Source organism: Miniopterus natalensis, chromosome 7 (genome assembly GCF_054644295.1).
Source record: "Miniopterus natalensis isolate mMinNat1 chromosome 7, mMinNat1.hap1, whole genome shotgun sequence".
Taxonomy (NCBI): Eukaryota; Metazoa; Chordata; class Mammalia; order Chiroptera; family Miniopteridae; genus Miniopterus; species Miniopterus natalensis.
Window position 1 is genome coordinate 43132847 of NC_142087.1, and position 25438 is coordinate 43158284.

Genomic DNA, 25438 nt, shown 5'->3' on the forward strand with positions numbered 1-25438 from the left:
ATTAAAAAAGAAAAGAAAAAGAGAAAAGATTAATGAAGATCTAAATAAGTGGAAAAGCATCCTATGTTCATGAATTGGAAGACTAATATTTTAAGATGGCAGAAGTCCCCAAATTGATCTACAGATTGAATGTGTTTCCTATAAAAAGCCCAGCTGGCTACCTTGCAGAAATTGGCGAGCTGGTCCTAAAATTCATATGGAAATTGAAGGGACCCAGAATACCTAAATCAATACTGAAAACAGAGTTGTAGGACTCTCACTTCCTCGTTTCAAAACTTAATACAAAACTGTAGTAATCACAGCAGTGTAGTACTAGCATAAGAGCAGACATACAGATCAATGAGATGAAACGGAAAGTCCAGAAATAAACCTTCCTGTATCTAACCCCCAAATGTGACATATCTAACCCCAAATCAATCTTCTGGTTCCTTCTGCTCGCAGGGCCATGGGCTTGAGTCGCCAGTCTCTCGTCTCCATATAAAAATGAGTAAAATACTAAATAAAAGAAAACCTCATAATCTACTTGTGGTATCTTTAGACCTTGCATATTATTTTCCTTTTTTCTTACATATGTTTTGTTACTAAATTTGGGGCAAGGAAACTTGTATTATTATATTAATTTGGCCAAGAACTGTAGCCCAGAGTTTCACTTTTCTGAGTGACCTGTCATAGCTATTAGTAGCAGCACCTCATATATAAATAGAATTTAATTAGACAGAGGGCTCCTACAGTCAACTGCTTCCATTTAATGTATCAGATCGTTTTTTTGTCATTTGTGGGAGGTGGTGGAGGTGGGGTGGGGTATTCTCAAGAAAAGAAAAATCTGATATTTCCTTCTCAAAACTATGGTGGGAAATATGAAAAAGGAAAATCATCTGCTCTGTAAACCTCTATGTGATTAGTACCCAGTGTACCAGTTGACATGAAGTTGATCTCATTTATATATATATATATATATACACACACACACACACACACACACACACACACACACATATGTAAAAAGGCAAACTCTTTTCTTCTTGGCAGGTGTCCTTGTAGACTTGGGTCTGGAGGAAAATGGGGCAGCTTATCAAAGAGCAGAGAAATATGTTGTTCGTCTAGACAATGAGATTCAAGCCAAGTTCGAAGTTTTCATGAGAAGAGTGAAGCAGAACCCGTACACACTGTTTGTGCTCGTTCATGATAACTGCCACGTGGAACTAACGAGGTGATTGCTTCAGAGTGAGCAAATGCAGTATGCCTTCTCCAGCTGCGATAGTTATGTAATAAGTGATTTAAAAGGTGATGATTGGAAAACCCAGGGACCCTAGCACTTCGCATCTTTGTATTGACAACTTCTTCCTGCCCTTTCCTTGCTCTTTCAACTTTTCTTACCACTTTAATGTTGATTTTATTTTAACTCTATTGTGGGTGAATTTACAAACTCCTATTTAAAATACAAGCTTAAGCGCATTGTGGAACTTGGCTGCTTTAGAGAAAATGCGGCAGTGAGGAGGTTGAGCTCCCAGAAGGGCCATGTGCTTTCCTTCTCACCACCATTCCTCCTCCCCAGTTCTTTTCCCGTTTTCTTTTTTCCGTTCCTCCTTTTCCTTCCTCTCCTGCTATTTCTGTTTTTTCCCCTGCCTTTCTTCCCTCTTACCATTAACAGCGGTAAAGAGGCCACTTTAATGATCTAAGAGCAGACCTGAGACCTTCCACAATTTACCCGTTTCAACAAGAGGAGATCCTATCTCTCGGTGGGTTTATCAGTGAGAGAACAGTAAATGTGGCATCGTGGAGCCAGTTTTGCTCCCAGATCAAATTACAGTAATGACCTGGCAGGGGGTGTCTTTGCTTCTATGGATTAATAAGGCAAGTAATTTAAAAGGTGAGGGGATAGTTCTTGAGTACTACATATCATTAAATGTTTATAGATTTTCTTTTCTTCAGGACACAATGAGATTAAGATTCTGGAAGTGTTTTGGTCTGTGCTAAAAAAATGTCAGAATTGCAAAAGTGCTTGTTCAGAAGCCAGAATATGTTTGGCACTCCACAATGTAAAATTTAGAGCCATTTGTAGGTATAAGTAAGATCTTGCATAACTTGTTAGATTAACTAGAAAGAAAAAGAGAGAGAGAGGGAGGGAGGGAGGGAAGGAAGGAAGAAGGAAGGAAAAAGGAGAGAAATTTTGCCCATATCCTGTTTAGTTGCCGCTAGTGTTCTATAAGCAGAAATAGCTCACTGACCTTATATACCTCGTCTTTGAAATTGGGGTAATAGCTCTGAGGATTATGCATTGGGTCTCTCCGTATTTAATTCCCCAGGGCAACCTGGTACCTCCAAATTAAACACAACTGAAAATGATTCAGAGATATGAAAATGTTGGTCATGGGGAAGTAGGTAGGAGGAGCCCTCCCTACAGCCTGGCAAAGCGATTTTCAACCTTTTTCATCTCGTGGCACACATAAACTAATTACTAAAATTCTGCGGCACACCAAAAATATATTTTTTGCTGATCTGACAAAAAGAATAGGTATAATTTTGATTAGTTCACACTGAATGGCTATTGTTGTGTTGGCTGTTGTCATTTTTTAATTTGACAATCTAAAGGAAAAGAGGTTAGTGCCCCTGACTAAATAGTCAAGCTATTGCATGTTTTAAAAATTCTTGCAGCATACCGGTTGAAAAATCACTGGTCTAGCAACTTTGAGGGAGGAAGGAGAATGGTATTAACACCCCGGGGACCCCTGAAGTTTTGGGGCCTCTCTGAGGGGTACAGATAATTGTACAGTGATAAGCACCATGGTTTGATGGAGAAGCTCCCTCATTCAGGTGCAGTTTCAAACTAAAGTGCTCCATCTCCACTCCAGATTTAATATCCTTGGCTTGGATAACTGAGTTTACACGTTGAGGTATATAGACCAGGGACAAACTGAAAAAGGAAAAGAAATAAAACCTTTGTGAAAGGGGTAAGGAGTTGAATATTTGCTCTACCAAATCAATTGTTTATTGCTTCTGCTCCCAATTAAAAGGAACTGGGGGGGGGGGGAGGAGCTAAAAAATTGCCTCCATTTTGATGTCTGCTTCTGCATCTAATCAGTTTAGGATATTTTAATGTGACTCAATATTTTTACAGTGTCATTTCGGGCTCTTTGTCACACGGTGAACCTAGTCATGGATTGGCTGATAGAGTCATTAATTGCAGAGAAGTTCTGGAAGCTTTCAACCTCTTGGTGCTCCAGGTTAGCTCCTTCCCATACACTCTACAGACCCAGCAGTCCCGAATCAGTTCCAGCAATGAGGTTCACTGGATACACCTGGACAGCACGGTGAGTCTTTGCTCCGCTCTACTCTCCAACACACAGCCATGTTCTTAGTTCACTGGGGCAGAATCTTGTAATAAAATATGGTCATGGGTTTGTAAAATATAGCACAAGATTTCCAGAATCTGACTAACATAATTCTTTATCTTCTAATAATTACAGTTATCATAACATTAATATCTAGAGAATAGTGTCCTACATAAATTTGATTTGGTAGTACTTTTTTAGGTTATCAGATACAAAATTATTCATCGTATATAGTTTGTACCCCCAAAAACTGATGTAATCTGACACCATCATCAATATTATGGATTATCTTTGTGCCTTTAACGGATTAACTTCAATCTGAGACCATCTCAACATTGTACATATCCAGGTCTTGATATTTTTTTGGCTTCAATCCCAAAGGCCTATAAACTGTATGTTAAATATACTATCAACAAAAAGAAATAAGAGTTTCATTGAAAAATAATAAAGATTAGCCATTAAGCAGTGGATCCTTTATTTTGAAATATTGATATATTGGATATTTAAAAATAAACATGTTTAAGTAAAAGGTGCCAGAAATACCTTACATAAGAATAACTATTTATTTGTTAACCCAGTGCATTTCATTCTGTTATGAAGTAGGTGAGTTTTCCCTGACTTAGAACCCTTCTTTTATTTTCTTTTTTTATTATTCAATTTATTGGGGTGACAGTGGTTAATATGAACATATAAGTTTCAGGTGTGGGTTTCTGTGTTACAAGATCTGTATATTGCTGTGTGTGCCCACTACCCAAAGTCATATCTTTTCCCAACACCATATATTAAGACTCCCTTCACCTTCTATCCCCCCCACTGCCTTCCCTCTGACAACCACCACACTGCTGTTTGTGTCCACAAGTTTCAGTTTTATATCCCACATATGAGTGAAATCATATGAGAACCCTTCTTTTAGACTATTGGTCTGTTCTTTGCAGTCAAGCAAGCCCAGGTCACTGAATGACATTGGCATCAACAGTCCCTCCCTTCTGAGAACTGTCTCATTGCATTCGCTATCACACACAGGTTGCCTTGAGCTTTCGCTTTGTTGGTCTCTTCTCCACCCACGCTCGGTCCATTGAATGGGTGGTCAAGTTACAGGTAACATAAGAGGCAACCACAGTTCCTTTGTCTCTAAGGTGTAGGGCACACCTATGTGCTACCCAAAAAGTTGCCCTGACACAGAATGGATTGCCAATAGAACTGATGAAAGGAAAATAGTTTTTTAATCCAACAAATAGTTCTCCTATTAAATATTAAATTTCAGTATATCGTTGGGCAGGGGAGAGAACTATCCTAATTTACCTTGTTGGTTCAGTGTTTTCCAGAGAGAGCACACCAGTGATAGGAAGGAGGACTCAGCTTCTGTTTTTTATCTTCTCCTGAATGAAGTAACAAGAGAAACAGGCCCAAATGAATTTTCTTAAAAGTCACTCCTATGGATTATGGGTTCATTTTTAGGTATAATAATGGTATTGTAGTTATACTTTTAAAGGGTTCTTATCTTAGAGAGATCTAGTAAAATATTTATGAATTAAAGATATGAAACCCAGGGTTATGGTCAAAATAATTGAGGGATGGGAGTTATTTTACTCTAAAGTTTTTAAAAATCATTTCTATGTAATTGAGATCAACATGAAGAAAAGATTAAAAACATTGAATCTAATTTACAATAACTTTACACATTTAGGAGAGAACCTCCTAACAGTTAGCCTCCTTTAGTTATCCTAAAGCCAATGTCCCAAAAAAGGAATGACTGGGAAAAGCAAAGAAATTTAACTCAAAAAAATATTATTGAGCACATGTGGGTTTGTTAGATCTTTCCATAAACACACAGAGAGCTCATGGTTTATAGGACAAAGCAAAGTACATATTAAAGTCACTACTGTCCAAAATAGAATAAGACATAGAGAAAACAGATAGGCAGTTGCTGGAGTGGGGAGGGAGGGGGGTTGCAGGGCAGGCAAAGTGGGTGAAGGGTATCAAAAGGTACATACCTCCAGTTATAACATAAACAAGTCCCAAGGATGTTGTGTTGCGTCTTTGAAAGTTGCTAAGAAAGTAGATCTTAGAAGTTCTTGCAACAAGAAAAAAAATTGTTAACTATATGTGGTGATGGATGTTAACTACACTTACTGTGGGGATCATTTTACAACACAGTATATACAAATATCAAATCATTATGTTACACACCTGAAACTAATATAATGTTATATGTCAATTTTTTTTAATATTTTTATTGATTTTTAGAGAGAGAGGAAGAGAGAGGGACACACAGAGAGAAACATTGATGTGCAAGCACAACATCGATTGGCTGCCTCCTGCATGCCCCCCACCAGGGACCAAGCCCCACAACCAGGGCATGTGCCCTGACTGGGAATTGAACTAGCAATCCTTGGTACACCGGACGATGCCCAACCAACTGAGCTACACCCGCCAGGGCAATATCTCAATATTTTGTATAATTTTTAGACTATTACCACCACCCCATGAGTCAGCCACTCCCCCACGAAAGGGAAACCCTCTCCTGGCCTCTTCCACCATAGATTTGTCTTGCCCAGTTTTGAACTTTATATAGATGGAATCATTCAGTGGACATCCTTTTGTATTTGGCTTCTTTTGCTCTTATTGTTTGTGAGACTCTTCTGTATTTGCATGAGTCATAAAACATTCATTCTTATTGTTGTATATAGATTACACTGGGTGACTACCACAATTCATTTATTCATCCTACTCATTTATTTCAGACATGCTAGCACATGCCTTTTAGTAGACATGTATGCATTTCTGTTGGGCATGTGCCTGGGAGTGAAGTTGCTGAGTCTTAGGGTTCACATGTGTTCATCTTGAGGAGATACTGAGAGGCTGCATTTTTAAAATTCTATTTATTAATTTTTTTTCAGATATTTTTAGAGAGAGGAAGGGGGAGAGAGAGAGAGAAACATTGATTGGTTGCCTCCTGCACAAACCCCCAACTGGGGAATCGAACCCGCAACCTGGGTATGTGCCCTGACCAGGAATCAAACCCACAACCTTTTGGTGTACGGGATGATGCTCCAACCAACTGAACCACCCGGCCAGGGCAAGAGGCTGCATTTTAAAGTAGTTCATTAACTATAGAGGCTAAGTCAACGTGATTAGAAATGGGGAGATCAGACATCTGGCTTTTCTGGTAATTCGGGTTAGAATCAACAAATACCTGAATCAGAATAGTGGTCCTGACAATAAAAAAGGAAGGAAGACATGGTAACTTTTCTAGGATTTGCTTACTGGGGAAGAGCGCAAAGTCAGAGAACTAGTTGGAAAGAAGTCAAGAGGAAGATTGATCGTGGAGGGCAGATTAGACAGATTTTGATCTGAGACTCTCTAAGACTGATGCGAGTGCATCACTGCAAAGACAAAGTTGAAGTTTGTTTTGGGGCTTTAAGATGAGGCTTTAGAATATTTTTTCAGAAAACAATGATCACTGAAGCAGCTCGTGTAGATAAAATCATGGAAGAAAATAATGAAGACAACTGCCAAGAGGGCGGTAAGGCCAAGGACTAACACGTAAAGGCCGCTGGATTTGGCCTCCAGAGTCCTTGGCGACTTTCCAGGGAACGGCGTCTGTGCCGCAGAGTGGTTGGCGGGAGGAAGAGCAGAGGCGGTGGGAAAGGACAGGGAGCGCTGCAGCGCTGGGTCACTGAGGGACAGGACTTGGGGAGGGGAAGATTTTTTTTTTTTAAGAGAAGGAACATTTTCCCCAAAGACATAAGGATTCAATAAATAGTATGATTTCTATTTGGGGACGTGCGTTTCTTTAGAGTAACATCATTCAGAGTTTCCTAACTCATTTTAAAGGATGGTCCCATTAACTTCTATGACAACTTTTATAATACTTACAAAACTACAGTTACAGTTCAATGCAAACGTAACAGATTGGGAAAACGATGCCCTTCTCATTCTGATTTTTTTAGTAGCTCTGGTTCTCTAAACCAATACTGGCTCCAATTGATCACAAGCCCTCCATTTAACCACCTGCTCTGTAATTCTGCTAAGAAAAAAGAAAGAGAAATAAAAATGAGGACAGGTGAATACATCCTGTCCAGCCCGTTCAAATGCTGCATCTGGAAAAGGAATGGACTTGGAGTAGGATTTTATATTTTCCCAAAGAAACAAGACCAGGGATGAGAAGGAAATTGAAATCCACGTTCATATAATATAGAGCTTTTCCACTAATTCTGTGCCAAGTCCTGATACGGAGGGAAACTCAGATGAATGAGTTTTTTTCATCCTAAGTTACTTGTTTGACACAACCATCCAGAACACAGCCAAGAACACAGAAGGAAACAAGCAAACAAATAAACAACAGATGTTACTCAGTCTATGCTCTAAGGCTCCAGGATTTATAAGAACATACTCTGGTCCTCTCATAAAACATTTATTCTCAAATAAGACCATGTTCCAACAAGCACAATTCCTAGTTTGGGGGACCTCAAAAAATTAAAAGCTTCTGATTAAATAATGCTTTGTTTTTATCTTATGGACCTTATAAATCACACAGTTGCTCGTTTCTCTGGATGGGTACTCAAAAGCTCAGAACCAAATTTGTAGCCTACTTTTAACAAAAGGTGCAAAAGCTTCTGGAATGCATTTTTGAGAAAACTCACTCTGTCCCCGCCAAATCTTATTTCTCTTACCCTTGCTTTTTCTTCCTCTGGTCACCCAATTTATTTTTATCTTATACACTTAAAGCTGCTCTATTGCCTTTATGAAATTAGTTGGAGACTGTTTAAAGAAAAATGTCAATACGTAATAAATAACAAATAAACACGAGACTAAAATGCACCGGCAACATAGAAAGGAAGACTGTGAAAGGTAATGTACAAAAGGGGAAGGAAAACTGTACTAAAAAAAAACATACATGAACTCAAAAAGCTTATTGAATATTCTGGGACTACTGAGTTTAAGGAGAAGCAGCTTGTCAGACATTTCAGGGTCCTTTGAGGGAACCTGTGTGTCATATCCAAAAATAGTTGTTCATTTTCACAGTGATAACTGAGTCATCCAGAGGGCGACAGATTAAATACTGTGTGTTCTGTTCGATGAGGCAGAAAAGTATACATTCTACTTTTTAAATAAATTTTTTAAAAGGGTAATCTTTTAGGAATTAACCGTCATTAAATTCTAAGAGTTTTCTGTAATGGAGGAGTTTTTCAGTTTGTCAATCTCCAGAGAGTTCTGTAGATAACATTTGTATCAGAGAGAGCTGCTTCCCGAAGGGGGAAATCTCACCTGGGGGGGTTTCAATCCCAGGAGGGGGGCATGCAGGAGGCAGCAGCCGATCCATGACCAATAACTCTCTCTCATCACTGATGTTTCTATCTCTCTCTCCCTCTCTCTTCCTCTCTGAAATCAATAAAAAGAAAAAAAAGAATGCTATTCTTCCAAAAATGTCTGAACAAAAGAAAGAGACAATAAACCGTCTGTCTATACAGTTACTCTCTGCCTTAAGAAAGCGTGTCAGCATTCCACTAATCACTAAGTTTACCTGATGTGAAAAGAAATTTCGGTTATACCTCAGAGATTATTATAGAGTTGGCATAAGGTTATATAATGAAACAATTTTTTTTTTCAGCTTTACTGAGGTATAATTTACCAATAAAATTGTAAGATATTTAAAGTGTACTTTGTGATGATTTGATGTATGTTCTATACTATGAACGGATTCCTCCCATCTAGTTAATTAACACATTCATCACTATATTTTGTTAAGAACATTTAACTTCTACTTCTTTATCAAATTTCAGTTATACAATATGTTATCAATTGTAGTCATCATGTGATACATTAGATCTCAGGCCTTATTTATCTTATAGCTGAAAGTTTGTGCCCTTTTACCAACCTCTCCCTATACCTCCTCATCCCCCAGCCCCTGGCAACCACTATTCTACTCTTTTTCTATGGGTCTGACTTTTTTTTAAGATTCTACATATAGGTGATACAATGCACTATTTGTCTTTCTCTAACTTATTTCACTTAGCACAATGCCCTCAGGGTGCATCCATGTTGTTACAATGGCAGGATGTCCTTCTTTTTCATAGCTAAATAATATTCCTATATATACATATATGTGTATGTGTACACATATACACAGGGTGAGGCAAAAGTAGGTTTACAGTTGTGCATACACAAAACAGAGTTTCTACTATTATTTATTAATTATTGTATAATACTAGAATAAACTGTTTTGTGTATGCACAACTGTAAACCTACTTTTGCCTCACCCCATATATCACATCGTTTTTCATTCTTCCATTGATGGACACCTCAGTGATTCCATATCTTGGCTATTGTGAATGATGCTGCAGTGAAGATGGGAAGGCAGATAGCACTTTGACATCCTGTTTTCATTTCCTTTGAATATATACCTAGAAGTGGAATTGCTGGATCAGATGGTAGCTCTATTTTATATTTCTTGAGGAACCTCCATGCTGTTTTCCATAGTGGCTGCATTAATTTACATTCCCACCAGCAGTGCAGAAGGGTCCCTTTCTCCACATTCTCGCCAACACTTGTTATCTCTTGTCGTTTTGATGACTGTCATTCTAGCAAGTGTGAGGTGATATCTCATTGTGGTTTTGATTTGCATTTCCCTGATGACTAGTGATGTTAAGCACCTTTTCATATACCTGTTGGTTATTTGTAGATCTTCTTTAGAAGAATGTCTATTCAATTCCTCTGTTCATTTTTTAATTTGATTGGTTTTTTTCACTATTGAGTTGTGTGAGTTCTTTATATATTTTGAATATCAACCCCTTGCTCATCAGATGTATGACTTGCAAATATTTTCTTTCATTCCATAGGTTGCCTTTTTATTTTGTTGATGGTTTTCTTTGTTATGAAAAGCTTTTTAGTTTGCTGTAGTCCCACTTGTTTATTCACTTTTTTTTAACCTTCCAGGAAATAACTTATTACAGGGATCCCCTCCCCTAAAAATCAAGACATATTGTGTCCTGTCCTCACTGTGTTTTGCTCTGTATTTTGAATCAGGAGGACATGAGCTGCGAGGAAAAGCTGTACTTTGGCTTGAACGAGTACAGTAAGTCTCTACAGTGGGGGATCACAAGCCCACTTCTGAGATGTGATGAGACTTTTGAAAAAATGGTGAACACACTCTTGGAGAGGTAAATAAAAATCTTCAACCTTTTCTTCAGCTGAACTTGCATGACTAAAATAGCCAGAAGTCTTGTGTCTGTCCCAGGGAGTTCGGTGGAGCCCCTGCTGTGCGGTTGATGTGAATAAAAATAGCCTTTCCTAAGATGACCTTTTACTCATGTGGGGTTTCTATGATCATCCAAGGCCAACAAAGGAAACTAGCAACTCCGAGTGGGACTTTCCGTGCCCTGAATCGTCTCCCAAGCATGCTTCATCGCTACGGCCCGGATTACAGGGGCAGAGAGGGATCTGCTTACTAAAGACCATTCCTCTGAGGTCTGGCCTCCCCCACCATATACCCAACACTTTTACATTTCCCCCTTTTTTCTCCTCTGTGCACCACAGGCAAGTGCCTTTAGATGACCTGGTAAAAAGCTAAACTTTACTATGAGACACATGGAGTGTAGACTGGAGAAAATTAAGGAACAATCAGATCATTTAAGCGAGTTTAGTTCCTTCTGCCTCTTCTCCAGGCCCCAACCTTGGGAATTAAGGGCATGACTCTTCTGACTCCTGTGCCTTCTTTTTATTCCCCAATTCCAGATCACACTCTGGAAGAGTAAAGGGTTTTCCTATTTTTTCTTCTCTGATCATGAATCATGGACTCAGAGAGTAGAGGCATTAGAATGTACCTAACCTAATAAGAGGTCCCTCCCTGCCCTCCACAATACTCTGATCGTCCAATGACAGGGGCAAGTGGCTCTATTTGATGAGAACATTCTAAGTTTCAGTAGCTCTAGTTCTTAACATTTGCTCCAATTGATCACAAGCCATCTGTGTAACAACCTGCCCCATAATGTTGCTAAGAAAAAAGAGAAATAAAAATGAGGACAGGCGGGTGCATCCTGTCTAGCAAGTTAAAATGCTGCATCAGGAAAAGCAGGCTTGGAGTAGGACTTCATATTTTTGCAGCTGTTGGATTTGAGAAGACTTAACTGACACTGTGGCATTAATCCGTTCACAGCAAATGTGATCTTAGATTTCTAAAATCAGCCCATGAGCTTCTCCTGTAAGTGTTTCCCACCCACCCGTTACATCTGCCAGCTTGGAATGTATCTTTCCTTCCAGTAACATCAGAGTTTCATAACTGGTATTTTAACGGATGAGTCCATCACCTTATATTACAACGTTGGTAATACAAAACTACAATTACAGTTTAATGCAAGCATAACAGATTGGGAACACATTCACTTCTATGTTCATGCTTCTTTCAGTGTGTGAAATCTGAATACTTGTATATCAAAAGTTACCATTTGTTCTAACTTTGGCTTTCCTACATGGCCTAGCAGAAAACATTAAGCTTTAAACATGGATCATCTGTGCTTGCTTCTTCCAACTCAGTGACTCCAGGCTAATAATAGCTATAATTTATTGAATACTTGAAGGGACTGGCCAGGAATTGATTGAACTGAAGGATTTCTTCACTTTCCCCCAATCTACTAAATTCTTGCAATGTAAGAAGACATTGTCAGAGACCTAAGTGGAATCTAGATCCGGGTGTGTCTCTGACAGGTTGGACGATCTTGGGCAGGTAGCTGAACTCTCTATGCCCCTTAGCTCAGTCTCCTTCTATGAGAAGGTGGAGCGGTCAGAGCCCAGGGCATCTGTGGTCCTTTCCAACTCTAAAGTACTTCAAAACCACACAATTCATATGATCACCCTAGTTGGTATTTGACCCTGGGCTTTTCTGTGCAAGGCCAGTGAACCACTTGCTTTACTTTAAATAGAATTATAAAGTGGGACAAGGGTAAAATCCTTCATTGGCCTACCCAACTGCTAGGCAGCTACATGTGCTACCAGCTGGCAACCAGAAAGTTCACAGACTCATCCTCATTTTGCCAGCACCTACTTCCTTGACCAGCGCCTCTTCATGCCTGCAAGTGGGTCCTCTTTGCCCATTTATACTCATTTTATCAGCAGACCTGGCTTTCTAAGGAATAGCACATAAATGAGAGATTTATTTTCTGCCTGCTCTGTACCTGAAAGAACTGCCAATTTGAACAAAATGACCCTCTCACCTGGCAGTCCAGGCAGGAGGTGGGGTGGGGGTGGGGATGGGAGTGGTATATCAAAGGGCTTTTGATGGAAACCAGGACACAGCCCTCCCTGCTCCTTCCCAGACTCCCTTTACTGAGAAGGGCTCAGGTGATAGGAGGCCACCACTAGGGGGTGCTGTTTCTCCAGTTAGCTGCAAGTTTTCTCCAGCACTAAGGCAGTTCATGGGAATATACAGTTAGTTACTGCTATCTGTGGGGCTAGCCACAAATTAGTAATAATAATTACTCTTTTTGTGTCTGATATGCTACAGACATGATATTAAAGTCTCAGTTCCCTTCAGAGCAATCATAAGTATCAGAAATAAGCTGACAACATGCCGCCATTCTAACTCAGTGCTACCCGCAAGAGGTTAGGATTCAGGGATAATCCATTATGACAATTAGCCTGACTAGGCCAGTGCTTCTCAAAATTTAATGTGCATACATATCACCTGGGGATCTTGTCAAGCTGCAGATTCTGATTCAGTACATCATCTGGGGTGGCAGACTTGGCATTTCTAACAATCCCAGGTGGTGCTGCTGCTGGAGCACAGACCACACCCAGAGAAGCTGGGCTGGCTAGACCATCCTTAAGCCTCTATAACTTACCTGCCTATCTTAACAGGCTCTGACTCAAAAGCGTTGGAATCTCAACTTTTCCATCTAGAGATGTGGGCTCCAAGGTCATTCTAGAGCTAAGCCCTCCACTGACTTATCACTAACCCCTTCCCACCATGGCCGATCTGCGTTTGGCCACACAGATCTTACTGTCCCAGCCGGTCCTGCGGCCAAGTGCTACCTCCCTGTGTTCTATTGAAGGTACCCCAGGCTGCACAGCATGGTCGTCCGCTGCTATCTTCTCATCCAGCAGTACTCGGAGGCTCTGATGGCTCTCACCACCATGGCATCCCTCCGAGACCACAGCACGCCAGAGACGCTCAGCATTATGGATGACCTCATCAGCTCCCCGGGAAAAACCAAAAGTGGGAGGGGACACATGCTCATTATCCGGGTGCCTTCTGTGCAGCTGGCGATGTTAGCCAAGGAGCGGCTGCAGGAGGTGCGAGACAAGCTGGGGCTGCAGTACCGCTTTGAGATCATCCTTGGGAACCCTGCCTCTGAAGTCAGTGTTGCAACTCACTTTGTGGCGCGATTAAAGGTTAGCACTGGACAGACATTTCTCCTTCGAAATTCCGTTTGTTTCTGTTTTCTAGGAATCCCATGTAGGTGGTGGCTCAGAGGCCTGGGTTTAACAGGGTTTTGCACGTGTCAGTCTGCTCTTCATGACAGTGTTAAGGCTCAACTAAAGGATATGTTCACTTTCCTAATTGGAACCTAGTGTATTAAGATTCTGTCAAGCCCCGCCCCTTTCTAGCATGTGCATGCAGTTGGTCTTCCATGCTCTCCAACTGCAGGTGCAAAAATGAGATGACCCAATTTGACCCCATGTTTATTGACCTTGTTCGAGATGCATCTAGCTCACGGCCATCTGTTTTCTCAGAAATGAAAAGGTAAGTTGTTCTCTCCCGCCTCTGTGGGGTACGCCTTTAAATAAATATCATCAATTCACTAATTCTTTTCTGTCCATCTAGCCTGTCAGCTCATGCTAGAGTCGGTAAAGTATTCTGTTTTATCTTCAGTACTCATGTAGAACTATTCCCTGCCCTCTTGCATGTGGATTCTTCAACAGTTTGTGGTATCTTTGAACTTGCTTTGACCCTCAGTCCCAAAGCTTGGGCTGGAGTGAGACTCTCCGAGCATCCTGCACAGGGACTTGGTGCATGAGCAAGCCTGCTCCCTCTGCACGGCCAGGGGATGCCTGCTTTTCCTAAGCACCTGCTGTTAGGCATGGGGAGCGGGGGAGAATTCCTAAATCAACTAACTCCCCACCTTATGCCCTGCTCAGGTTTTTCTGGGAACTTTCATAATCCAGAGTTTCCTGGCCATTTAAAAGCACTTAATAAAATACCTACATACAGATGGGTTTGGCACTGAGCTAGGTATTGTACGTCTGACTTAGACCAACATGGTGTCTGCACCCTGCATACTAACTATGGAATTAAATTGAGTTTACAGAAATCTGCATTGGCACACACATCTTATGAAAAGAATCACATCATCCTGGGGGATTTACATGTTCACCCTGGGCTACAGTTTCCCATCGGCAAATGAGAGTTGGACTGTGGGATTTCTGAGGGCTCTAATCTCGGGATCATTATTTAATGTTTGCAAAGCATCCTGCAAACATAAACCTTCTTCAACCCAAAATAAATAATCCAAAATACAAACAAAATATCTTGTATTAGCTTGATGAGGGGCAAGAACAAATAAATCTAAAAATAGAAACTCCTATGTTTAGTGGAAATTGTAACATTTCTATTTCATATATATATATAATCACCATTTTAAATTATAGTCGTGGACCACATTACGGCAGAATTCCTAGGATGACTACACTCTTCTTACAGTATAACTCACTGAAACATAGGTCCTGAGACAATATGAGTAGTGCTAATGATGAAAAATGTGGGAAGGCGAGTCATCGGCAGTGCTCTGTGAAGTCCCACACCTGTTGCCGGGAGGTGGTTTTAAAGGATGTGAGGCTGCAGGGTCTTAGCTGGGTCTCAGTTGACAATGATAAGTGTAGCTATTAATAGAGTCTTAGGTCATTTGTTCAGACCTTTCAAAAGTGCCAATTACTAAGTCAGTATAAATCAGCGGGTCCTAGTAATTTGCCCCTCTGGGCCATGGTTGGAAAGCCACAATCCAGACCCGAGGCTCTGAACGTGGCTGTCAGCACGTCAGAATCACCGGCAGGGCTTTTAGAGGGAGATTGGTCTGTGCAGCTGCTGTTGTGAGAGCTGCCATCCACACACACAGGGGGGTCTCAAAGCCATTACATCTCAATTTGTATGAGTAGCTGCCAGGCACCAACCACACGAAAGAGATTTTATATATTTTCAAAACCCCTGGATCACATTAATCCATCCTGTTAAAACTCTATTTGTGTGGCAGTGAAAATATGAAATTCCGTTGAAATGGTCATGTCCTAGGCAAGACTGCCGCTTGCCAGGTGGTCTCTGCTTCGCCTGTTGATTTCTCAGTTACCAATCTCCTTTACCATGTGGGGACGGCATGGCTGTGCCTTTCATCTCTAGCCTTAGGTAGAATCCAATGCCTTTTCTGTTAGATGGGCTTCATTTTGTGATTCCCTCTAATGATCCTTTATGTGTTGTGGTTAACTTAGAAATGATGACAAGCACTTTGGAAGGATACGAGGTTTAGATCTAAATCAGTTCCTCCAGAAACCTTCTGCGCATGAAGCGTTTATCAGATTTCCTTGGCCTTGAGCTCTGATTTTCCTTGAACTCAGTGCTCACCCATTCTTTTGTGTAGTCTTAAATGCCTCTGCAGTGACATCATCCTGGGTGTGGTCAGTCCATCGAAGACATTCTGCCATCATTTATCAGCAGTAGCAAAGTGACAGAAAAGCATTTTGTGGTAGTTTGGCTAGCTCTGACTGGTCAAGAGTAAAAGCAAGATTTGCTTAATAACCTTTTGAAAATAAATCTTTTGTAGTAAAACATAACACCTGTTATCCCATCATTGTAGCCCAACCTCGTTATTCTTGGTGGAACCATGGCCTGTGGGTGATTTCCGGGAGATAAAATACATTCAGGGAGAGCCCCAGTGTTAGGGAAATCATGAGTCCAATGTGACAACTGTTAAGTAAAATGATGCCTGTTTCCAGAATTGTTTGCTTTAAATCAGGTAAAGCCATGTTTCCCTTTCATATGAAAATGTATGAAAAACTGAATTTTTGTAGAGAACTTTCATCTAATATTTTTCAAAATATCTTTTTGATAGATTGACTTTCCTAAGACATGAAAAGTCTCTCTAACTTGTGAACAGTCATGTAGATCCACTGATTTCCCCTTAGTATGTAACTATATGGCAACAAGGTTACAATTCTTCCAGTTTTACAAATTATATACATTTTATTTGAATGATTGTTAGTACATTTATTTCTAGACATCCACAAATTATTCATCAAACCCTATCAGATTATTTCTTGCTGTTAGGTTTCTTTTTATCTCATGTTGTGTTTAGCAAAGGAAGTACCAGTCTATTTTAAAATTAAATTGCATGCATTGCTTAATACCTCACTTCTTAGCCCTGATTCCCCAAAGCATTATCAGAAGCGTCAGTTCATTTCTTATGATAACTCATGCTAGGAAGCTGATAGGAAGCATAATTAGGTGCTACATACTTTATAAAAAGTAGAAGCCACCTTGTCTACTTAAGAGGTAGTCTATTTTTTCTGCTCTAAATTAGAAGAATCTGTAAGATCTTTTCACTTTTTAACATCTTTCAAATTGGTGAGATTTTTTTTTCCATTTCATTGATATATTTTTTTAAGATTGATGTTCCATTCATTAAAGATAAACGTCTGTGTGTATATGTACATGTGTGTTAATATGTATGAGAAGTTGATGCTTAATAGAGCCTTTGTGAAGTTATGAGCTAATTGCATCACTTTTCTAAGGAAGGGACAGGTTTTTGTCTTGGCCCAGGTTTGGTTCTATTTTTAGCCTTCTTGAGACTTTTTGGGGCCATAAGCCAGTTATTACTTGTCAGTTATTTTGAACATCAATAAAGGGAGAAAGAAGAAAAATAAACATCAGGGGTGGCTAGCTTCATTATTTTCTTGGTGAAAATGTCTATTTTCATGGAGTTTCATTGAGATTCTCTTATTAGTCATTCACATCTGAAACTGTGTTTTTCAGTCAGCCCCAAGAATCTGTTTATTATATGAAGAATGTATGTTTAGAGCCTCGAGTCCGGTCTTTTGACAAGGTTTTTTTGTAAGGTTTGTGGGATATTTCACATGGTTTTTCTGACATGTGTGGCTAATGCATGAAGTATACCAAGATCACCTTTGTCCTATTGAGATAAAACTAAAGGCCACATTCTTCTAGAATGTTTTATGTGTGCTTTTCAGTAGCAATTAAAATATGTACACACATACTTACTGGAAGTCATTTGGAAACACAAATGTGTATAAAAAAAACCTGGACCTAGAAATTGTTAAAAAGGTAGAAACTTAAATAAGGGGTTTTAATTTTATCACATGGGTCCCTTTCTACAGACCTGGAGAGGAAATGAACCGGAAGAATGGATCCCTCGGACATACCAAGATTTAGAAGGTCTGCCTTGTATTGTGATATTAACTGGCAAAGACCCTCTTGGAGAAACCTTTCCCAGGTACAATGTGAATAATTCTCATTTTTTATTAGTTTCCCAGCTGAGCTGATGGTTAAAACTTGGCGAATGCTTGATCTCATTCATTTGGCAAGTGAGGAGAGAATTTTTTCTCAGGGATATAAGAAATATAGCCTTCCTTGATTCCTTCTTTTGACTTTCCAGAGATCACCTAGCAATTGTGGAAATGGAAGATAGCCACAGTTGAGAAATGTTTGTTCATTAAAGCAGGGCAGAGAGCAAAAGCATCCACCAAAACCAGGATTTTTTTTTTTTTTTTTTATGAAGTCTCTTAATCTGCTTTCCCCAGCCCCTTCAAGGACCTAAGGCCTACAGATTGGAAGGCAACAACAATAATAATAGCATTAATTGAATGTTTACTGTGCCAGGTATTGCCGTAAATGCCTTACATGTGTCCTGACATCCGTTCCTTACAATAATCATATTAGCCAGGCACTGTTACTCCGTTTTACACTTGGATAAAATGAAGTGACTAGGACAAGCGAGGAGGTGACAGAGCTGAGGTTTAAAACAAGGACGACCTGGCACTGAAGCCCATGACTTTACCTGCTGGGATGCATCCAGCCATCAGGGCATACACCAACACTGCATGCATGGCCAGATGGACTCACCAAAAACATCATTGCTTTTGTGCAGATCTTTGAAGTACTGTGACCTCCGGTTAATTGATTCAAGCTATTTAACTCGCACGGCCCTGGAGCAGGAGGTGGGCCTGGCGTGCTGCTATGTCTCAAAAGAGGTCATCCGGGGGTCCACGGTTGCCCTGGACCTTAGTGGGAAGGAGCAGGAGAGAGCCACCGTGAGCGAGAATGACTCTGATGAGCTGCTGATCGATCTGGAGAGGCCCCAGAGCAACAGCAGTGCCGTCACTGGAACCTCAGGTCAGTACTCCCCTTTCTCTTTCCAGGGATGAGGGACAGGAGTGAGGAGGTGGGTGGGCGTATGGAAGGCAGAGGCATCTACTGACACCCCTCAAGGCTTTCAGAGCAGCCTCTGGTGACTCAGGCGTCCCATCCAGACCTCAGAGCCCTGGGAGAGATACATAGAAAGCATGACTGTTGAACAGCCACAAAATACTTCTCTGGGTAAACATTTAATGGAGAGCTTGGTAATAGGCTAAAATAGAGTGAATAAGTGTTGTGTACCTTAGTCTGCACATTTCCCTAGTCTCTTCTGCCCCAGTTATCTTGTGGATATTATTCATCTGATGCACAGAGGCCCTCTTTTCCTTCCAGATCCTGAAGCTGGAAGTTTGTGTTAGTTGGCTTAGGCTGGCAGAAAGTGTTTGTTTGAATGAATGAATGAATGAATGAATGAATGAATGAATGAATGAATGAATGAATGAACGAATGAACAAACGAATAGGGGAATGACTTTTCTAAGTACTTAGTGACAAGTGTTTGTATCCTGAAGGCTGCTGTGGGGCCACTGGCCGACTGATGGTCCACCATGCAGCCTGCCAGCCCCTCTTCAGCATTACTACTTGGCCTATGACGGTGTCCACGTGCATTTTCTTCTGATAAATTGTATTACAGCAAATGCAGCAGTATTTCCATTTGTTTCTGACTATGAAAGTAGTAAAACTTAACATAGAAAACTTGGAGCATGTAACAAAGTGTAGAGAAGAGAGAAGAAGTGAAAAGCCCCTATGAGAGGTAACCACCAACCATGTTCCTTCTGTTCCAGTTTCCCGTCTTCTGTCACTATGACACACACACACACACACACACCTTTCCATGTCTGAAAGCAACACATCTTTCTGTTCATCCTGTCTGTCTGCCCTTGTTAGATGGCTCCTTGTGGAAACTGAAGAGATCACTATCTGTGGGGTTTTCTGGCTTTCGATGGTGAGCCCTCAGCCTGGAAGAGCATGAGGACTGTCCCACTGTGTGGGCCCAGCTGCTCCCCACAGGCAGGGACCAGGGCTGTACCTCCCCTCCCCCCACTCCAGGCTCCCCAGGTTCCTTCTGAGACCACCTCAAAATAAGGGTGAGAAGTTCGGAGGGTAGGAAAGGGTAACAGAGGGAGGACGGATGTCACTTCTAGAGCTTTGGGAAACCAGCATCAGTGAGGGAGAGGTGAGGAACAGGGGACTTCGTCTTCCTTCCTGTGGCTCTTTAATCAGGCCCCTCCTTTCCCTGGCTGCCGGAGCCATCCCACAAGGCTCACATAGTCTTGGCCTTGCTCTGATTCACTCCACAAAGGTAATGGTTTGCCTTCCGCTATTTAGTTTCCCTCCCTTCAAGGACAACCTAACGTGCAGGCTGTGCGCACAACACTGAGCACACGTCCCTGAGCCTCGGGCGGACACCGAGGGTCCTCAGGAAGGCTCACTGCGCGAAATGCACAGGCACGTGGACTCTGAAGGCCGGGCCATGAGAGAAAGGCACGTTCTCATACAAGATGGAAAGACGCAGAAGTCAGATGAGCAAGTGGAGTGACTTGGTTTCAATAACCTCCAGTTACTGGCTGTTTATCTAGAATCTCCCCAGGGTGGGGTTTGACCAACATGCCTGGGAAGCACCGATCTGAGCACAGAGAGGGCCTTCGGTCCTCAATGTAATGAGCTTTGGGTTTGTCCTCAAACCAAAGAGTGGCTGCCTTATTAAGGGGAAAACACGTTTGCAGTGAATTGGCCAAATGTGTGGGGATCTCTGGGTGAGAGCAGCACCTCACTGGGAGATCATGTCTTCCATCGTCCTTTGCACGGAGACACTCCCCACGCTGGTGTGGGCCTCCATGGACGTGGCCGACGCCTGGGAGGTTGTCCACAGCCAGGAGCGGGAGGTCCTCAGACCCCAGAAGATGGTGAGTGCCACTGGAGCAGGACTTGAATGTGGAGCCTGCAGTGGTCAGGGTTCTGGAATGAATCAGATGGCATATCCAAACGAGGTAATTGAAGAAAGTTTAATAATGGGACTATTTACAAAGATGTGGTGCTCTGACCACCGCTGGGCCTGAAGAAGCCAGAGGAGCCAGCGTGACGTGGCCACAGCCCTCAGAGAAACCCTGCAGGGGAGACCCTGCAGGGGGAGAGCCGGGGAATACATAACCGGCTTCGGGCTGGTGTCTCCCGTTGGCCAATCCCACCCTGAGCCAGGGCAGGGAATCGGGGAGAAGCATGCGGAGGGAGGGCAAGGGGAGGATTTCTGGCATAGTTTCTGGAGCTGGTGCACAGAGCCTGGCTTCCTGGCCCTTCCCTTCTTCCCAGAGGTGCCGGGAGCCCGGGGAGCACACCTCAGCATCGGTGACCTGGTGGGTACAGGGTGGGCTCTGTCCGTCCTGTTTCAGGCTCCATCATGGAGAATGGGGTGAGCTCTTCCAGCACCGCGGACAAGTCCCAGAAGCAGCCCCTGACCCCCAGCTTCCAGAGCCCAGCCAACAGCGGGGGGCTGGAGGAAGGGGTCTCCGCAGGCACAGCGGGAGCTGGGGAGACCCTGAAGCAGGAGTGTGATTCCCTGGGCCCCCAGATGGCGAGCAGCACCACCTCCAAGCCTTCGTCCTCCTCCTCCTCCTCCTCAGGTCCCCGGGCCCTCGCGTGGCCCGGCGGGGCTGTCCAAGGTTGCAGGGGTCTGCACGCTGCCCTCCCCCCAACAGTGATCCTATCCAAAGCGGCCTACAGCCTCCTGGGCTCCCAGAGGGGGGGCAAGCTGCCCGCCTCCTCTTCCCTGCTGCCCCACGCCGACGTGGCCTGGGTGAGCTCCCTGCGGCCGCTCCTGCACAGGGACATGAGCAGCGAGGAGCAGTCGCTCTACTACAGGCAGTGGACCTCGGCTCGGCAGCACCACGCCGACCACAGCAACCAGCCCAACCCCGGCTCCGGCGCCCGGGCCTGCCACCCCCGACGGCTGCTGCTGACCGGGCCCCCCCAGGTAGGCCGGGGCTGGGGTCCCCAAGAAGGAAAGGAGCCGGGGAAGCTCTCGGGGGAGTGTGACCCAGAGCAGCGAGGACCTCCCTCAGGGCTCTCTGAGCAGGACGCACGGAGGAGCCCAAGTATGAAATCTCTTTTCCTTCCCTCCCCCCCGATTAAAACTGTTTCCACCAGGTGGGGAAGACGGGCTCCTATCTGCAGTTCCTTAGGATCCTCTTCCGCATGCTCATCAGGCTCCTGGAGGTGGACGTGTATGACGAGGGCGAGATCAACACAGGTGCGCTCCGAGCCGGCGGGCAGGTGTGAGACGTGGGGTATTAGCACCAAAACAGAGTTTTCTTTGCCTTCTGGGGTTTCTCCTAGACCCGGTGAGCAGGGATCCTGTGAGGTTAAAGGGAACCTGCCAGCAAGTGGGTATAAATAAACTGTGGCTCTTGTGGCGAGGAGTGGAGTCGTCTCCATCTTTTGGCCTCCCCCTCTCAAGGTGCAGGCAGACGCTGGGCAAAAAGGCATTTTATGAAGCCCTGTTTGGCTGATTAATTGCTTAGGTGGTTAAATCATTCAGGTTTAAAATTCAATTGTGGTGCTGTGCTTAATGGTCTGGGCACGTTTTATATTCTGGATACTAGGCCTTTGCTGGTGAGTCAGTATATTTTCTATGTTAACCACAGGCTCTGAGTGAAGGTACATGGATTAATTACTCTCATGAAATGAAAACTTCTATGTGCAGAACAGAACCTTGAGCCATAAACAAACCCCTTCACATTTGCAGTGACTTGCAGGGGCTAGTGCCTAACAAGGCTGTGGGGCTGGTTTTCAGTAAGATCATTCCCAGCCCTCCCCATCCTGTGCGCCCTTCCCCAGCTGTCAGCTGTAGGACAGCCCCACCCTGCGTGGCCAGAAAGTGGGTGTGAGCAGGGGTCAGCCAGCACGGTCTCTGGCTGAGGACAGCGTGGCCTCAAATCTGTGGTTTCGAATCTCAGAACAATTGACTGTGCTGGAGGGAAACGGGGTTGGAGGGGGGAGCACTGGAGGTTAGTAGAGGTAATCAGGTAGAAGTTCTGCTCAAGCCAGAAAAAGGGAGAGGCCTTGGCGTCTTCTATCAGATTAGCCTTGGAGATCTTCCCTCACTTCCTTTTCCTAAATAGTTGACCTGTTCTGTGACAAGCCCAAGGGACTAGTTTAGTCCAGAGCGAGACTAGGTAAAATCAGCCATATTGAACCACTTCTTACATCGCTTTGGCCCCATTCCTTACCAGCTCACATGCATTATTCCAGACACACACACACACACAGTCTCGTCTTCCCACCAGCAGCTCCTTGTTTGTGTCCCCAACTGAGCTGCACCAGGCCCACCACAGAAGAGACCTAGAGCTCTCTGTTGGCCTCAAAATACCCTTGTCCGCCTAGAGGGGGCTGGGACCAAGAGGGCAAAGGCATAGTCAAGCAGACCAGGTGTGAGGGACCCTCCATCCCACCAACTTTCCCACAAGGCCCCGTGGCACCTTTAATTTTCTCCTCAAACCCCGAATCTGTGCTATGAGCTGTGGGACAGTCTACAAAGCCCGTGACCCGCAAGCCTGGCCTTCGTAGTTTGGCTTCATTCCTTCTCCCTCAATTCAGTGTGATGAATGTGATGGTGCTCTGGAGAGGCACAGTGACACCTTTTTTAAAAAACTAGAATAAGCTTTAGATTTTAAATAAAATGCAAACGTCAGCTCAGGGATATAAATAGTATTGTGTTAAAAAGATAAGAGCTGTACTTCTAATCTGTCGGCTTTTTTAAAGTTTCTTCCTTTCTCCTTTTGAAAGTTGTCAAGCTTTTTTACAGATGTTAATAATAATAAATATCATCTGTTGCATACCCACGATGTGCCTGCCAGAATCAGCACTTTAAACACACCATGTGGAACCCTTACAGCAATCAGGGAACCCTGAGAGTTAAGGTCGGTGCCTGCAGGTGTGAGTAGTAAGGGGCAGAATCTGAATTCACACCCAGGGCTACTGGCTCTCAACCTTGACTACATAACTGAGTAAGGAGCTTTAAGCCCCCTAACAGGTGCCTGGTAATAAAGGAGTTGGGAGGGTGTGTAGCCCAAGCACAGGGATTTTTACAGCTTCCCCATGATTCTGATATGAAGCAAACATTGGGAACCTTGCTCAGCGCATCCCTAAAGTCTCATAGGCTGTCAGTGTCTGAAAGCCCCACAACTAAAACTCTAAGAACTTAGATCATCCAAAATTAAACAAGCTTTTAAGGCAATTTGAAGAGCTCGGGTGGGAGACTAGTTGATCTCATAGACGTGGGAGTTTGTGGAGTAGGTGTGTAGAGGCTAATGCTGGGGGCCAGTCTGGGCAAGCGTCCCTCCCAGCATGGGTATGAAGAGACAGTTCCGGTTCCCTCCACCTTGGGACATGGGAGCTCATTTTCCAGAAGTGCCTTTGTCCACCCATCTGAGCTTTATATTTTGTAAAACATTCTGTCCCTGACACTTGGGAGGGAGGCTGGGCCATCTGCCTGCTCTGCACATTTTCTTTCTTGTCCTAGATCACAGCGAAAGCAGCGGAGTGAGCCAGTCCGAGGGAGAGCCCTGGCCTGACATCGAGAGCTTCAGTAAAATGTCCTTTGACATCAGCGTGCATGATCCCAAGTACAGTCTGATGAGCCTGGTATACACTGAGAAGTTAGCAGGGATCAAACAAGGTCAGTGCAAGCGGAGCCAGGCTTATCTCCTCTGAAGGTCAAGGGGAACCTAAATCAGGCAGGAGCCCTGGGGCAGTTTAATCTTTGAGAGCAACTTAATTCTCCTCTCTGCTTTTCTTTTCATACACATACATATCACCTTTTAATTTTCATACCTACCTCTCAGAGCATAAATGATAGAATGCTTGGAAAACCCCTTTCAGGGAGTTGGGGGCTTTCTCGCAGGCACAGGGGCTTCATGCATATCATGGGAAGGTTTTCTGCCCCTTTATACACAGAAGCAATAAAGGACTCCAAAAATGAAGAGCCCAGGAAACGAGAAACTGTGTCTATGATGCTGACCAAATACGCGGCCTACAATACCTTCCACCACTGCGAGCAGTGCCACCAGTACATGGACTTCACCTCCGCCTCCCAGGTGCAGCCCTGTGCCATTGCCTCTGTTACCCAACGTGATTTTGTGTATGAGGGATGACAAATACGACTCCCCGTTTCAGTCCCTAGTCAAAGGATAGCTTATTTATGAAATGGAGCCACTCTTTGTGAGCAAGATGCATGAAACAAAATTACTATGAGCTTTTTAGGATTGGGGGGTGGTAAGAGAGAGAAACAGTTTTAGTGTCTTAAGTCACTTCATCAAAATGTTTACATGTGTCTGAGACCATGAAAAAAACTGACCCTGAAAAAACTGTGTATTATGGTGCAGTTAGTGAAATCCCTTTTGGATTGATGAAAATGGTGCTATTATCTAACAAATTCTTAGGGTGTGCCCTTTAAGCTGTAAACAAGTTTATTGATTTGCACCAACCTGGGCATATCCTTACTCTAGCGTGTGATGGTTTTGACCACTAGGCATACAGAATAGTCAGTGTTTGCTCTTTTATTTAGAAAGAACTGAAAGGTGGGAACACAGAAGGTGAGCCAGTACCCCATAGTATTTGGCTTGTTTTCTGCCAGAGCATCTTTCTTTAAGCACAAATGGTGGGAAAGGTAGCAATTGAGAGTAGCATCCAGTGCC

The 25438-nt window shown here is 43.2% G+C and overlaps 1 protein-coding gene across 1 annotated transcript in view; it reads left to right on the forward strand.

Moving 5' to 3' along the window:
• Window positions 1–25438, forward strand: part of GREB1L (GREB1 like retinoic acid receptor coactivator) — a 201713-nt gene that overhangs the window by 158252 nt on the left and 18023 nt on the right. Inside the window, exons 18-27 of the mRNA XM_087818992.1 lie at window positions 1030–1210; window positions 3119–3311; window positions 10362–10495; window positions 13382–13721; window positions 17712–17827; window positions 18482–18726; window positions 21137–21717; window positions 21891–21993; window positions 24265–24420; window positions 24699–24838. Coding sequence (XP_087675118.1) covers window positions 1030–1210; window positions 3119–3311; window positions 10362–10495; window positions 13382–13721; window positions 17712–17827; window positions 18482–18726; window positions 21137–21717; window positions 21891–21993; window positions 24265–24420; window positions 24699–24838 — 2189 coding nt within the window. The remainder of the gene's footprint in view (window positions 1–1029; window positions 1211–3118; window positions 3312–10361; window positions 10496–13381; window positions 13722–17711; window positions 17828–18481; window positions 18727–21136; window positions 21718–21890; window positions 21994–24264; window positions 24421–24698; window positions 24839–25438) is intronic.